Source organism: Nicotiana tabacum, chromosome 22 (genome assembly GCF_000715075.1).
Source record: "Nicotiana tabacum cultivar K326 chromosome 22, ASM71507v2, whole genome shotgun sequence".
Classification (NCBI taxonomy): domain Eukaryota; kingdom Viridiplantae; phylum Streptophyta; class Magnoliopsida; order Solanales; family Solanaceae; genus Nicotiana; species Nicotiana tabacum.
In genome coordinates this window covers 216,071,624-216,087,415 of record NC_134101.1, presented here as the reverse complement: position 1 = coordinate 216,087,415, position 15,792 = coordinate 216,071,624, and the positions used below count along the sequence as shown (strand labels likewise).

Here is a 15,792-nt window from a genome sequence, read left to right as displayed (position 1 = left end):
TAACCTTAGGCAACAGTAAGGGGAATAAATTTCTTAAGGAAACACAATTTTTTGTTGGGCTCTGTATACAGACGAAATCGGGTTCGTCCATTCTACGACCAGCCGAAGCTGAAACGTGACAGGTCAGAGCTCGAGCCCGAGTTATATCGAACCAAAGAGCGAAGTCAAGTCGTTAAGCTCGAGACTCTAGGACCGAACAAGATCGAGGGAACTTTGTTGCGCCAAATAATGGAAGGCCGAAATATCCGGGATCAGTTGGAGATCACGACAGAAATTTCGGCACATATCAAAGAAGAAGCCGATTAATTAGATAATCATGAGATTTTTTACCTCGTATAGAATTGTACCAAGAGTATAACACCCCTACTATATAAAGGGAGTTCTGATCATTTGTAAGACACACTGTAACACACACAAAGAAAGCAATATACTGATCATTTCTAGTTCTTATCATCTTGTTATTCAGTTCTAACCTTAGTTGAGACGATTCTTGGCTCGAGGGTGATCAAACTTAGAGGCTAAGGCTGTTCAATTCGTGTGGTTTGTATTTATTTTCTTATCATTAATTTCAATATTAATCTGTCTTCTTAATTTGTATCAAGTTGTATCACATCTCCTTAAAACCGCGTATAAATTCAATTGTTATCCAATTTTAAGGGTAAACAGAAACCTTTAATTCTTCTGTTTCTGTTTCTATGTTTTATTTAATTTTTCCAGAAATTATTTTTGAACACAGACTAATAACATTCATCACTTCCGAACTTCATACCACAAATTTTAACACAAAATGGAGCGGACGACGAATCGGAAAAGAAGATTTCTTTTTCTATTTTCTTTAGCCATGACGTACTTTAGCTGTGCTGTGTAGGAATTTTGGATGTTTTTGGGTTGCTGTGAAGCTGCGTTTCTATGGCAGTGTGGCCACTTTGCAAGTTTCTGTGCTAATCCAAATGATTAGAAAAGTAATGTATAATAACAAAAAGGTTAAAATTTGCCCTTATCGTTAAAGTTTGGTTTAAGCATAAAAAATGAACATAAGGTAAAATCAGACGAAAATAATTGAAATTAGAAGACTTTTATATAATATTCTCTAAAATATAAAAAATGAATATATAATTATCCACAACCATATGGGAATATTACATAAAAAATCTTCTAAGTTCAACTATTTTCAGCTGATTTTACCTTGTGTTCATTTTTATGACGAAGGACGATTTTAAGGGAGAAATTAAAAAATAGCCAGATTTATAACTGGTCGTTCAAAATAGCCATGTTTCAAAAGTAATCGAAATTTAGCCACTTTTCATGTAAAGATAAATCTGAGCGAAAACACTGTTCAAAACCCGAAAAATATGTCAGTATATTATACTGGAGTTCCAGCATAAGTATGTTTGAACTCTAGCATATTATACTGGAGTTCCACGATAAGTATGTTGGAACTCCAGCATAATATGATGGAGTTCCAGCATAAGTACACTAGAACTCCAGCATAATATACTGGAGTTCCAGCAAGTATAATTGTCTAGTATAATATACTGGAGTTTGGAGCACCGGTGCTCCAGTCTCCAGTATATTATACTGGAGTCAGCAAAGTATATCGGTCCAGCATAATATGCTGGAGTTCATACACAGGTGCACCGAACTCCAGTATAGTGTGCTGGATCAGCCTTTGTTGCAGCTAAACAATGGCTATTTTTTTAATGATTTGACAAACGCTGGCTATTTTTGAATGACCGGTCCGAAAATTGGCTAGCCCGTGCTATTTTTACCGATTTTAAGACCAATTTATAAATGAGGGTACATGAATGAGCCAAAATTTAACAAAGGATAAGGTTGGGGAGAAATTCAAAAATAGCAAGATTTATAGGTGGTCATTCAAAAATAGCCTCAATTTCAAAAATCATCGAAATTTAGCCACTTTTCATTTTAAAGATAAATCTGAACGAAAACACTGTTCAAAATCCGAAAAATACTCCAGCATAATATACTGGAATTCCAGTATAATATACTGGAGTTCCAGTATACTTTGCTGAAACTCCAGTATATTATACTGGAGTTTGGAGTTTCGGCATACTTTGCTCGAACTTTAAGTATAATATACTGGAGTTCGAGCAAAGTATACTGGAACTCCAATATATTATACTGGAGCCAGCAAAGTATACCGGTCCAGCATAATATGCTGGAAGTTTATACACAGGTGCACCGAACTCCAGTATATTATGCTGGATCAGTCTCTGTTGCAGCAAAACAGTGGCTATTTTTTTAATGATTTGACAAACGCTAACTATTTTTGAATGACCGGTCCGAATATTGGCTAGCCCGTGCTATTTTAACGATAAGGTTATACCATTTTGCAAAGTACAAAGGAAAATTGGAACATTTTTCCTAATTATAATATAGGAACATATACTTTTGGGAGAATTACACTCCTTATCACTTGGCTCAATAGCCCATCAAAAAATGACTCATGTTTGAAGCCCTTACCCAATGTGGCCTAGGTTGTATATAATGTGAAAATTACTTTTCACCCATTAGCCCACTGTTTTTAATTTTTTTTCTCTGTTCTTCTTCTCCCCGTGTCCCAACTTTGCATTCCAAACTTTCTCCATCATTATTATTCTCCATCAACGCTCCTCCAGATTCAAAGCCGATAATCACTATTTGGATGAAGAAGAAAAAATAATACATAAAACAATTAGTTTTTTTGGAGTCATATGAAGATCACTTCCTTCAATGGAGTGGAAAAATGATAGGTTTTCAATATCTTTGCCTTGTGTTTTGATAATCTAACAAACTTAAGAACCAGATAGGGAACCTGACTCATTTGGATTACACTACAACTAACGGATTCCAGCCAAATGTGAACTTGCTATAGCTTCAAGAGGTAGGAACCCAGAAAAGGACCTAATACTCTTGTGGGTTCCTCACGGTAGTACAAAGTCAATTGGACACAGCTGGAAATGAAGATTCTGCTGCACTGCAGTGTTTCCAACGCCCACTCATTCTCTGATTCGATTAAAGTACAATGATTCAAGTTACTCAACTCAAGACAATCTGGGCAGTGTGCACAAGTACCGGATCAGGAACCTGATCCCTTGGTGCTCCCCTGACAGAAGTACAAGTCAACTATACAGCTGGATCGCAACTGCAGAAAGTGACTGTCCGCAACTGTACAAAGAGGAACACAACAAGGACCTGATCCCTTAGGGTTCTCTAACAGAAGTACAAGCTAACTATACAGCTAGAACATAACTAAGTGACTGTCCGCAACTGTAGAAAGAGGAACACAACAGGGACCTGGTTCCTTAGGGTTCTCTGACAGAAGTACAAAGTCAATTACAGCTGGAAAGCAACTGCAGAAAGTAAGTGTCTGCAACAGTACATCAGACAGAGCAACAAACAGTGCAACAGTCACTTTCCATTGAGATTGGACATCGCCATTGTGAATTGACATCACTAAGGTAATGTCTTGTGTAGTATAAACCTCATACAAGGAACGAGATTCTAGTTCAACACTTGAAAAATCAGAAAATGAAAATTCTCTCAAGTGCTCAAGAACCTCTTTCAAGAACAAAGCTGCTTCAACTTCAAGGACCTGATCCAAGATCGAAGATATCTTAAGTCCTTAGGTAGTTGAGTCTTTGTTATGTGTTCTTCATTGTAATTCCTAGTTTGCTTTTTTAGAAGCATTGTCTTAGGAACAAACCAAAATTCTTAAACTTCTGAGTTTATGTTGTAACTATCCACTCATAAGAAAAAGCCTTTGTAACCGTAGTGTGACAAAGTTGTGGTGGAAACATCACAAGTTAGTCAAAGCCTTTGTAACCGTAGTGTGGCAAAGTGGCTTGTGGTGAAAATACCACAAGTTAGTCAAATTCTTTGTAACTAGGATATTTATAGAGTGGCTTGTGATGAGAGCATCACAAGTTAGTTGAAGTCTTTGCAATAGGGTTATTTTAAAGTGGCTTGTAATAGAGAGATTGCAAGTTAGTACAGTTAAAAGCCTACAAGTGTAGGTCGTGGTTTTTTTAATCCCCTTTTATGGGATTTTTCCACGTAAAAATCCTCGGACTTATTTACATTCAGCTTTACTAGCATTCACTGCAGAACCCGATAAAGGACCAGGTACTCTACAATTTGGTGGACTCACACAAACTTAGCACTGTACCAAACTAATATAGGACCAGATCGCTATACAGTTTGGTTCATTAGTACTTTCAGAGGAAACACATAGAGAACTCGGTTCTCTATACAGTCTGGTAGATGCACAGGGTATAACAAGTGGTATCAAGGCGGGTTCTTCCTATCATGTTAACACCTAGGAAGGATCCTCATGGTTGCTCCACCAACTCTTGAAAGGAGAAAATCAAAGAAGGAAAAGTACCGGGTACTTAAAGCTGCTAACAATGATTCGAGTGAGGAAGACAGTTACATGGCTTACTTAACCAAAAGGTTTCAGAAGATGGTCAAAAGAAATGGAGAAGTGCTAAAAAGGGACAGCTCTAATAGATCAAAGAGCAATGATCTTTGCTACAAGTGCGGAAAGGGTGGACACTTCATGAAAAATTGTCCTCTCTTGAAGCAAGAATTCTCCAAGAACTTCAAGAGAAACGGATCTTCAAAATATGAGTCAATCTTTGCACTCATGGCCAAATCTGATGATGATGAGGACAAGGAGGAAGATGAGGTATGTTTTCTTGATGTTCAAAGAATTCTGAAAACTTACTCTAATCAAAAATTGATGTCCTTAGGAAATGTGTTGATTGATGCCTTTCACAGCCTCATTAATGAGAAGAATTCTTTAATAGAATAAATTGGTGGCATTGAACAACAGAGGGATTATATGGGAGTTTCCATTGTAGACTTAGAGGAAACCATTGAGAGTATGTAGAAAGAAAAAGAGGTTTTAACTGAGAGTAATGCTAACATTGAGCACGAGAGAGATGACCTATTGGCGGTAGTTGTAAACTTAAAGGGAACAATTGGGGAACTTAAAATGAAAAGTAGGCCTGAGAATTCTCAAAAGGGAAACAAAGTTGCAAGTGAGGTACACATTAAGCTTGAAAGTGAGTTGAATTCAGTGAAGTCTAGTATGTGTGCTGAGCTTGAGAGAAACAAACAACTTCAGGAAGAACTAGGAAGAATTAAAAGTGATCTTGAAAAATCACTTAAGTGGACCTGGTCCTCTGATGCTATCACTGCCTTATACACAAACAATGGGGGAAACAGGCAGGGAATCGGGTTCCAAAGGGAAAAGATTCCCTACAACCCTTATGACAAGTACGTTACTGTACCTGACAATTGACTTTGCACTCACTGTGGCAACACTAGACACTTTAAAGTAAATTGTAAAGTCAGAATTCAGTCGTTGCAGAAAAATAAGGTTTTTGCTGAAAAAGTAACTACTGCTACGGAACCTGGTCCTTCACGTAAAAAACGTATAATTCCTGCTTGGACCAAAAGAGCCCTCATTCACCCTTTTTCTCATTGCAAGGACTCCTGTAAAGTTAAAATTTAGTCGTTGCAGAACAATAAAGTTTTTGTTGAAAAGAGGCATATTGATGAGGAACCTGGTTCCCAGAAAAGAAAATATGTGCTGCCTGCATGGGCAAAAAGAAGTCTGATCCACCCGTGAAAGGGAGCAGCCTAAAATGGTACATGGATAGCGTCTGCTCAGAGCATATGTCTGGAAGTACAAATGATCTCCTTTCACTTAATGCCCTGCAAGGAGAGAGTGTACCCTTTGGAAATAGCTAAAAAGGGGTACAATCTAGGAGTAGAAAGGATTGGGATGTCACTCACTCACTCAATTGAAAATGTGTACTCTATCAATGGCCTGAAGTAAAGTCTCTTGAGTGTTTCTCAGATATGTGACAAGGGAAATAAAGTAGAATTCTTGTCCAAGATATGCACAGTCACAAATCTTGTGACTAGTAAGGTGGTATTTATGGCCAAAAGATACAAAAATGTCTACACTTCTGAATTTAAGTCCCATTATGGTGGTGATCTAACAAGTCTAAGTGTCATTAATGATGATGCTGAATTATGGTGAAGATGATTGGGCATGTGAGTTTCTACTTGTTGAACAAGTTGGTTATGGAGGACCTGGTTCATGGGCTGAAGCAGTCAACACTGCTTGCTACTTGATTAACAAATGCATGATCAGGTCCCTCCTCAAGAAGTCTCTCTATGAACTGCTCAATGGGAGAAAAGCCAAGTTGACCTATGCAAGAGCCTTTGGATGCAAATGTTTTGTTCTCAACAATGATGGAAAAAGGGTCACAAAACCAAACAGATGAAGATGGAGAATTCACAAATGCTCCTGGTAAAGCTATAGATATTGCAAATGGAAAGACTGATTTGATGAGTCAAATCAAGCAGAAGGATGAAGGAGATGCAGTAGAATCTCCAAAATGGCACAAAGGAACCTGTTCCCTCGATGATTGGCTATGTTAAGAAGGAAATGTACAATGCTAAAAAGCGTTTTTCGGCGACATCTAACTCAAATCTATACTGTTATAGGTATACACATATGGCAGTCTCAGGACAAAAACAAGTAAGAGTGACATTGCACTTCTAGGAGTCCTTGCTCAAAATTTTCAAAAAACAGTCACAGGAACCTGGTTCCTGTGACTCAGGTTAGTAGTCTCTTCAATACTTATATGCCTTTTTAAGCTGCTGAAGTTAGGGGTGTCAATGGATATTCAAAAACCGACTAAACTGACCGAACCGTACCATACCGAACCAATTTTTAGGTTTGTTTTTAAGAAATCACAGGTTTTTATATAAATCTATAACCACACCGATAATTAGGGTAAGTTTTTTATTTTATAAAAATAAACCAAAAAAATACCGAACCGTACCAAATAAATTTTACATGTGAAAAATATATTTATTTAGTAAGTTTAAAAATAATAATGCATTAAATTTTCTTTGGGCCATGGAATTATGAAAACTATTATAAGCCAACAAGTAACTAAACTCAAAATACTAATTCCTAAAACCTATTATGTTACTTCTAATTGAACTAAGTTATTTCAATTATCTTTATTAGCAAGACACAAAGTATTTTAGCGATTAGGAGCAAACTACAATGTATAAAATATGTTTCCTTTCATATAATTTAGATTTATCTTTTTGAATATTTAATCTTCTATAGACTCTATTCTTGAGTCCCAGCTTAGTATATCTTTCAACTCGTGTGATTTATATTTTCTTTGCATTTGTTTGATTTCTTTTACGTTGTTATAGAATAGTTGATGGATCTATACTCTAGCCATCTTTCTTTTTCTTTTTTTAATTCGTCACCTTTTAAACAGTAAAAATATCTAGAGAATTCTTCTAAGTCCTATAAAAGAACGTATGTTATTGCATTCTACTTCTATTGGTGAATTTTACATGATATTAAAAAATAATACCAAAATTAACCGAACCGTACCGATACCGAAGAGAAACCGACATGATTGGGACGGTTTTGAAAAGTCTAATTTTGGTTATACATAATAGAATAACCGAAAAATTGGTATGGTACAAATTTTATAAAATAACCGGCCGAACCGAACCATTGACACCCCTAGCTGAAGTGTCATGTCATCAATTTGTTTCTACCTTTCTCCTGCCTCTCCTCCTAACTTTTGAAGTCCAAAATGTTAAACCTTTTCTAAACTGACCCGTTGCCCCAAAAAAGGAACTTCTCTATCTTACACCCAAATAAAAACGATTCTTTTCTTCAAAACCAGAATCAACCTTGTCTCAAAGTAATCCTTCTTTCGAAATATGCCAGAGCTGAATCCAACTCTCTCACTTTCCAAAAAAATTACTAACTCCATCAGAATCATAATCCCAAGAAGTCTTTGGTAGATTTTGATGGAAGTGTAATTGAAAGGGAACAGAGTAGATCTAATATTCTAAAGCGTGAGGCTGAAGTTGTGGTTGGATTTATGGAAGTCTTGAAAGATGGAGAAATTGGCAAATGTGAGGACTGAATGAGGGATCTGATGCCTCAAGTCTTTCTCATGAAGTCAATTTTAATGATGATCTTTTTCTCCTTGAGTTTTGTGTTTAAACGAACTTCCGATCCAATAAAGAGGATTGAGAATAGTAGGTTGATTGATGATGAAGTGGTGTGACTTGCTGATGTGGTGATTGTGGAAGAGAGAATAAAGTGAAAAAAATAAAAAAATCTTCATTTGTGAGAAAGAATTAAAAAAAATGGAGAAAAGAAAGTTGGTTGAGAAAGATACAACAGATGGTAAGGGTAAAACAGATTGAGAAGAAGAAGAGGGAGACATGGTGCTCAGGGATAGAAAGGGTAGTGTAAGTGAGGAACCTGGTTCCTTACAAAAGCAAAAGGTTGAGCCATTAGATTTGGAGGGAGAAGACATTAAAATCTCAAAAGGTGTTGTAAGGCAGAGTGTTGACTCTGATATTGCTGAAAAATGGAGGAACCTCTCGACATTGTTGAGTTCTACAAATTGGAATCACCTCTTTGTTCCTAAAAGTCTCAATGTTTCTGAAGAAGAAGTAAAAACTTCTATGTTTTATGTGATACTATGATGCTATATATGCATGGGACTGAGTCTATTCTTGATGAGACAAAGCTTGGGGAGATTCTTGGTGTACTGATTGATGGCTCAACATACTCAGATAGGTTGAGAGCCTGGTCCTCGAGGACCCTCGGCAGAATAGAATGCTAAGTTGAAGGGTGAGAATGAAAGATTGAGGAAACAGGTGAAGGAACTGAGAAAGCAGATGATCATTGATCAAAGGAGAGCAAATGAACAAATGGACAAGCTCATCAAAGCCTTAGCCCCTTACTTTTCTTCCTGCCCAGTGATCCATGTCTTTCACTCCTTCCAAATTCCCTTGAATTCTTACCTTCTTTTGATCCCTATATTTGATGACATTGGTACTTCTGTTGTTTAAATTGTCATATTATGTATTGTTGAAGCTATTGTGCTTTTATCATAATTACTCCACTATGGTCAATCACTCTATTTTGTGCACTGACATTCACTTGTTGTTCTTGTTATTGTTTATCTTGTGTTGCCCAAGTGGCCTGAGTTAATGTTGCTGAACTTCTTATTGGTGGTACTTCTTCTGTTATTCTTTTCGATGATGCCACAAGGGGGAAGTAATATAGATAGGTGTCCACATGGGGGAGGAACATAATCGAATTGATATGTGTGTTGTGCATGAAAGATGGCTCTGCTTCGCAGGGAGAACGTTGCTGATGGTTGTGCTTCGCAAGGGGAACGTGCTGATAATATGTTGATTATAGGTCTGATTTGCAGGGAAACATATGAGAAATCTGGTTCTCAAGAGGAATAATAATTTTAGTTTTGTCATCATCAAAAAGGGGGATATTGATCTAAGTTACTCTATGTCATATTTTGATGATGACAAACGTTCTCAACATACTTGGTACGGACCGAATGTGATCAGTGCAGATAAGGAACCTGATTCTCAGGGGGAATAATTCTAGGTTTGTCATTCATCAAAAATGGGGAAATTGATAAGCTATGGTACTTTGAGTTTTGACGATTTGCCAAACAGTCTTGAGGAACCAGTTGTGATCAGTTCCTTAGGTTCGGTTCTCATGAGGAATATGGCTGATTCGTAGGGGGAACAATGTGGGGATCTGGTTCTCAGGGGGAATATCAATTCTAAGTTTGTCGTCATCAAAAAGGGGGAAATTGATAAGTTTTCAATATCTTTGCCTTGTGTTTTGATGATCTAACAAACTTAATGTCAAGAACCAGATAGGAAACCTGACTCATTTGGATTACACTACAACTAACAGATTCTAGCCAAATGTGAACTTGCTACAGCTTCAGGAGGTAGGAACCTAGACAAGGACCTGATACTCTTGTGGGTTCCTCACGGCAGTACAAAGTCAATTGGACATAACCGGAAATGAAGATTCTGCTGCACTGCACTGTTTCCAGCGCCCACTCATTCTCTGATTCGATTAAAGTACAATGATTCAAGTTACTCAACTCAAGACAATCTGAGAAGTTTGCACAAGTACCAGATCAGGAACTTGATCTCTTGGTGCTCCCCTAACAGAAGTACAAGTCAACAATATAGCTGGATCGTAACTGCAGAAAGTGACTGTCCGTAATTGTACAAAGAGGAACACAACAAGGACCTGATCCCTTAGGGTTCTCTAACAGAAATACAAGTCAACTATACAGCTGGAACACAACTGAGTGACTGTCCGCAACTGTACAAAGAGAAACACAACAGGGACCTGATCCCTTAGGGTTCTCTGATAGAAGTACACAGTCAACTACAGCTGGAAAGCAACTGCAGAAAGTGACTGCCTGCAACAATACAACAGACAGAGAAATAGACAGTGCATCAGTCACTTTCCATTGAGATTGGACATCACCATTGTGAATTGACATCACTAAGGTAATGTCTTGTGTAGTATAAACCTCATGCAAGGCACAAGATTCTGGTTCAACACTTGAAAAATCAGAAAATGAAAATTCTCTCAAGTGCTCAAGAACCTCTCTCAAGAACAAAGCTGCTTCAACTTCAAGGACCTGATCCAAGATCGAAGATATCTTATGTCCTTAGGTTGTTGAGTCTTTGTTATGTGTTCTTCATTATAATTCCTAGTTTGCTTTCTTAGAAGCGTTGTCTTAAGAACAAACTAAAATTCGCAAACTTCTGAGTTTATGTTGTGACTAGGGATAGTCATAAGAAAAAGCCTTTGTAACCGTAGTGTGACAAAGTGGCTTGTGGTGGAAACATCACAAGTTAGTCAAAGCCTTTGTAACCGTAGTGTGACAAAGTGGCATGTGGTGGAAATACCACAAGTTAGTCAAATTCTTTGTAAGTAGGATAGTTATAGAGTGGCTTGTGATGAGAGCATCACAAGTTAGTTGAAGTCTTTGCAATAAGGTTATTGTAAAGTGACTTGTAATAGTAAGATTGCAAGTTAGTGAAGTTAAAAGCCTACAGGTGTAGGTCGTGGATTTTTTGATCTCCTTGTGTGGGATTTTTCCACGTAAAAATCCTCGGCCTTATTTACATTCAACTTTACTAGCATTCACTGCATAACCCGTTAAAGGATCATGTACTCTACTATTTGGTGGACTCACACAAACTTAGCACTGTACCAAACTAATATAGGACCAGATCGCTATACAGTTTGGTTCATCAGTACTTTCAGAGGAAACAAATAGAGAACCCGATTCTCTATACAGTGTGGTGGATGCACAAGGTATAACAAAAGAACTATGTTTGCACTAAAGAGGTTCACTTGGTAGGTTGTTGGATCACCAAACTAAAAAGAAGGTATTTGCATGGTCTCAGTCTTATCGTCATTCCACGTGTAATTCTAATTCCAGTGGTTGATTAAAAACTTGTAAAATAGAAGTCACCATTAAAGGTGTTTCAAAGCTTCGATTTCAGAAATTGCGTTTTTTGATTTGTTAGTTGTTTGGATTGGGTGTTGTCCCAATTGATCGGAATCATCAAAAGGAGTTCAAAACTTAAATTTGAAGTGATTTGGAATAGATTTAAGCTAGATTTGAGTTAAATTTCAGAAGATCCCCAAGAAAGAAGAAGAACACGTGAAGCTCTATTGATAGGATTCATTTGTATAATAATGTATAAATTGTATAAATAGTATATAATAGTGTATAAATAACTCTCATACACAATAATACATTATTTACATGTATTTGGTAAATTTCTCACATATTCTTCTTCTTCTACACGTATATACATAGGTATCACCAATATTTTTTACAGTGCTTATACATCTTTATACACTTTTATACAACTATATACATAATGTATCTCTTTGTATAAAAGTGTATAAATATCTCTGACGAACTTCTTATACGATTTCACTTGCAATTCTTGTCAAAACTAGTCCAAAACTCCATCAAATGACTTCAAACTTTGTATACAACCTACTTAGACTATTTCTAATAAGTTCAAACAATACCCACTCCAAATTTCTCACAAAATCATATCTAAAATTTAACAAGATTAGCATTGAAGAAGAAGATTTAGGTTTCTCGCGTCTGTTTTTGCATTTTTGTAGATGAGATAGGTATGTATAAACTTGAGGAAAAAAAAGGAGAATGGAAACTCAAGGATCTTTCACGCCGGAAGATCTAGAGAATCAAAAGAAAAGAAAAATAAAATCGAATATGAGTTTATTGATATTTGACTACACATTTACAAATTTGTAATTGGGTTAAAATATTGCAAGATCACCTTATGGAGTGATCTATTGTGTAATTCTTCCTATACTTTTTCCGTTGGTTTAATTCTTTTTTTTTGTTGTTTAAATTAATCAAACCAAATACTATCTTGTTTTCAAATTTAATATCAAACCAAATCAAATAAAAAAATCATTATTCAAGCCGCTTTGTTTAAATTTTGCGATCCAATATTATTTTTTGATTTAATTGAACACCAACATTAACAACTCAATAACATTTTACAGTGAGGTGTGGGGAAAGATAGAGTGTACTCAAATATTACCCTACTTAAGGAGTAGCGAAATTGTTTCGGAAAGACGCTCGTCTCAAACAGACGAATAGAGACAATAGATCCGTATCAGCAGCAACCGAAAATCTGCAGAACAATTAATTTGAAGATAAAAATACATAAATAAAAGAGAATCCCAAAATTTTAAATTTGTCATAACAAAACAAACCCAGTTTTTCTCTACCATTCCAGAACCTTCTTTTGTGTGACCCAAAAGGGGGGAAAAGAACAACTTGCCGTGTGGTTTTTCCTTATTTGATTTCTTCGCAGTATAGTTCTCCTAATTTGTCGCCAATATTGATTTCCATATCTATAAATGCCTTGCGCCGTTGCCCTTTTTTCTTCACAAATCATAAATTAGCTTTCTAGCTTTATTATATCGATATATAGTCCTCTGAATCAAGCAAATCCATTTTGAAGGTATTGCTTTTCTTTTCCTCCAGTTTCTTTTTTGATGATTCCATTCTTTGTTTATCTCTGGATTGGAATTTTTTAGGGGTTTTGATTCCGTCAAATAATTGATCAGTAGGGAGAAAAGGGGAAAAGAAAAGCCTTTAGAGTAATTTTATTTGTGGTCTGTTGTATTAATTCCTTTTTCTTATGGTTTTATTATTAAGATCCCTGGAAAAATTGAAATTTGAATAATTCATTCTGAAACTTAACCTAATCTGCATAAAATTTGAATTAAGATCTTTCATCGTATTATAGGATCAAGAGATTTTGAGTGACTTTTATTTGTGGACTGTTGTATTGACTTTTTTCTAATGGTTTAAGTTTATCAAAAATCCCTGGAAAAACTGAAATTTGAATAATTCATTCTGAAAATTAACCTAATCTGCATAAAATTTAATTCAAGATCTTTCATTGTATTATAGGATCAAGAGATTTTTATTAGCGTATGCAATAAGATAGACTTTGTTGTAGGGATATCCGTATTATCTCTTGCTAGTTGGGCACTGATGAACGAATAAAAGGGTGAAATTTCTGTAGAAGTATGTTTAGCAGTTGAGATGCTTCAAGGGATCTTATATAGTAGTTTTGTTTGATTGATATACAGATGCAGATCTTTGTAAAGACTCTTACTGGCAAGACTATAACTCTCGAAGTTGAGAGTTCAGACACGATCGACAATGTTAAATCGAAAATCCAGGACAAAGAAGGTATTCCACCAGATCAACAACGTTTGATCTTTGCAGGAAAACAACTCGAGGATGGACGGACTCTTGCGGATTACAACATTCAAAAGGAGTCAACTCTCCACCTTGTTCTTCGTCTACGTGGTGGAATGCAAATATTTGTTAAGACATTGACTGGAAAAACAATCACATTGGAAGTTGAGAGCACGGACACTATTGATAACGTTAAGGCGAAAATTCAAGATAAGGAAGGTATTCCACCGGACCAACAAAGGCTGATTTTTGCTGGGAAGCAATTGGAAGATGGGCGCACTCTGGCAGATTATAATATTCAAAAGGAGTCAACGCTCCACCTAGTCCTTCGCCTTCGTGGTGGAATGCAAATTTTTGTTAAGACCTTAACTGGAAAAACAATCACGTTGGAAGTTGAGAGCTCGGACACGATAGACAATGTTAAGGCTAAAATTCAAGACAAGGAGGGTATCCCACCGGATCAGCAGAGGCTGATTTTTGCTGGGAAGCAATTAGAAGATGGACGAACTCTGGCTGATTATAACATCCAGAAGGAATCCACCCTTCACCTTGTTCTCAGGTTGAGAGGTGGCATGCAGATCTTTGTGAAGACTTTGACAGGGAAGACGATCACGTTGGAGGTGGAGAGTTCCGATACCATTGATAATGTGAAGGCCAAGATACAGGATAAGGAGGGTATCCCACCAGATCAGCAAAGATTGATTTTTGCAGGGAAACAATTAGAAGATGGAAGAACTCTGGCTGATTATAACATTCAAAAGGAGTCGACACTCCACCTAGTCCTTCGCCTTCGTGGTGGAATGCAAATCTTCGTTAAAACCTTAACGGGAAAAACCATCACATTGGAAGTTGAGAGCTCAGACACGATTGACAATGTGAAGGCGAAGATACAGGATAAAGAAGGTATACCACCGGACCAGCAGAGGCTCATCTTTGCTGGAAAGCAGTTGGAGGATGGTAGGACCCTGGCTGATTACAATATCCAGAAGGAGTCTACACTCCATCTTGTGTTGAGGCTGAGGGGTGGATTTTAAGTTTTTTTTTTCAATCAGATGTTTCTCTATAGTGATTGTTAATGTTTGTCATTAGCTTTATTACATCTTCTAGTGTTCAATGCTATGAAGTATGGATGGACTGTTTGCTTAGTGAAATGTGATTTCGTTTCTAATGAAGTTTGTTTCTTTATGATTTTAGCCTTTTTACTGTCTGATATGCAACTCCTAAATCTTAATAGTAACTAGAGGTGGCAAAGAATACAGTTATCCACCCACATTATCCATTAAAAAATGGGCTGGATAATAAACTTTTTAAAAACGGGTCGAATATAGATAAGAACCATATTATCCACTTAGAAAATGGTTAATCAATAGATAATTAATGTGTTTAAATTTTTACATTTGTAACGCCTCAAATTGAGGGTTACTCAAGTTTGAGAGGAAAGAAAGAACATTAAATAATAATGAGAGGACGCTGGGAGAAAGGTGTCATGCCATGGAGCGAAACATCCCTCGCCTCATCTAAGGCAACTAAATGCACACGTTTTGCATTTTCCACCATGTAACAATAGTTTTTGATAGTAGAAAATAACAAAAAAGGATTGTATCCATCAAGAAATAGCTAGTATGAGAATTCAAGAATGGAGAGATCTAATTGCAACGAACGTCACAACAAAAAGAGCAATAACAATTTTCAGCTAAGCAATTTCCTCCAAGAAGTGGTCCTTTAATACTACCAGGCGCAGGCTTTCCTCCTAACTGTTGAAAACATTGGTGGTTGCAGTTTGTTGGATCACAAGGTTTGGCAATTGCAAGTAGAAATGGACATACTCGTGATCCAAGATGTTGTCCCCTTGTCTTAGTGCCTGTATTTGAGTCAATGTCAGTCTCTATATACAAAAGAATAAAATACCACCCACATCCAAATTTTCCCTCGTAATATTCGAAATTGAACAACGTGAAATTGGTGGACTCCATATAAAATATTCAAATTTACCCCTTAACTTTTGACTAACTATAATTTAAAATTACTCCTGGGTTGAAGCTCCGTTGCGGGTCAAAGGCAAAAACAAAACTTCCTCCTAAGGATTGGCAAAAGCGGATCTAGGATT

At 36.6% G+C, this 15,792-nt stretch overlaps 1 protein-coding gene across 1 annotated transcript; it reads left to right on the top strand.

Annotated features, from left to right (window-relative positions):
- Positions 1–12,673: 12,673 nt before the first annotated feature.
- Positions 12,674–14,870, top strand: LOC107761578 (polyubiquitin-like). Its single transcript, XM_016579813.2, has 2 exons — positions 12,674–12,936; positions 13,574–14,870. Exon 2 carries the CDS (start codon positions 13,574–13,576, stop codon positions 14,717–14,719), a length of 1,146 nt encoding a protein of 381 aa, XP_016435299.1. The 5' UTR covers positions 12,674–12,936; the 3' UTR covers positions 14,720–14,870.
- The last annotated feature ends 922 nt before the right edge of the window (positions 14,871–15,792 follow it).

What these genes read in the sequence shown, in the direction of transcription:
- LOC107761578 (XM_016579813.2), top strand. Translation starts at nt 13,574, where the DNA reads ATGCAGATCTTTGTAAAGACTCTTACTGGCAAGACTATAACTCTCGAA.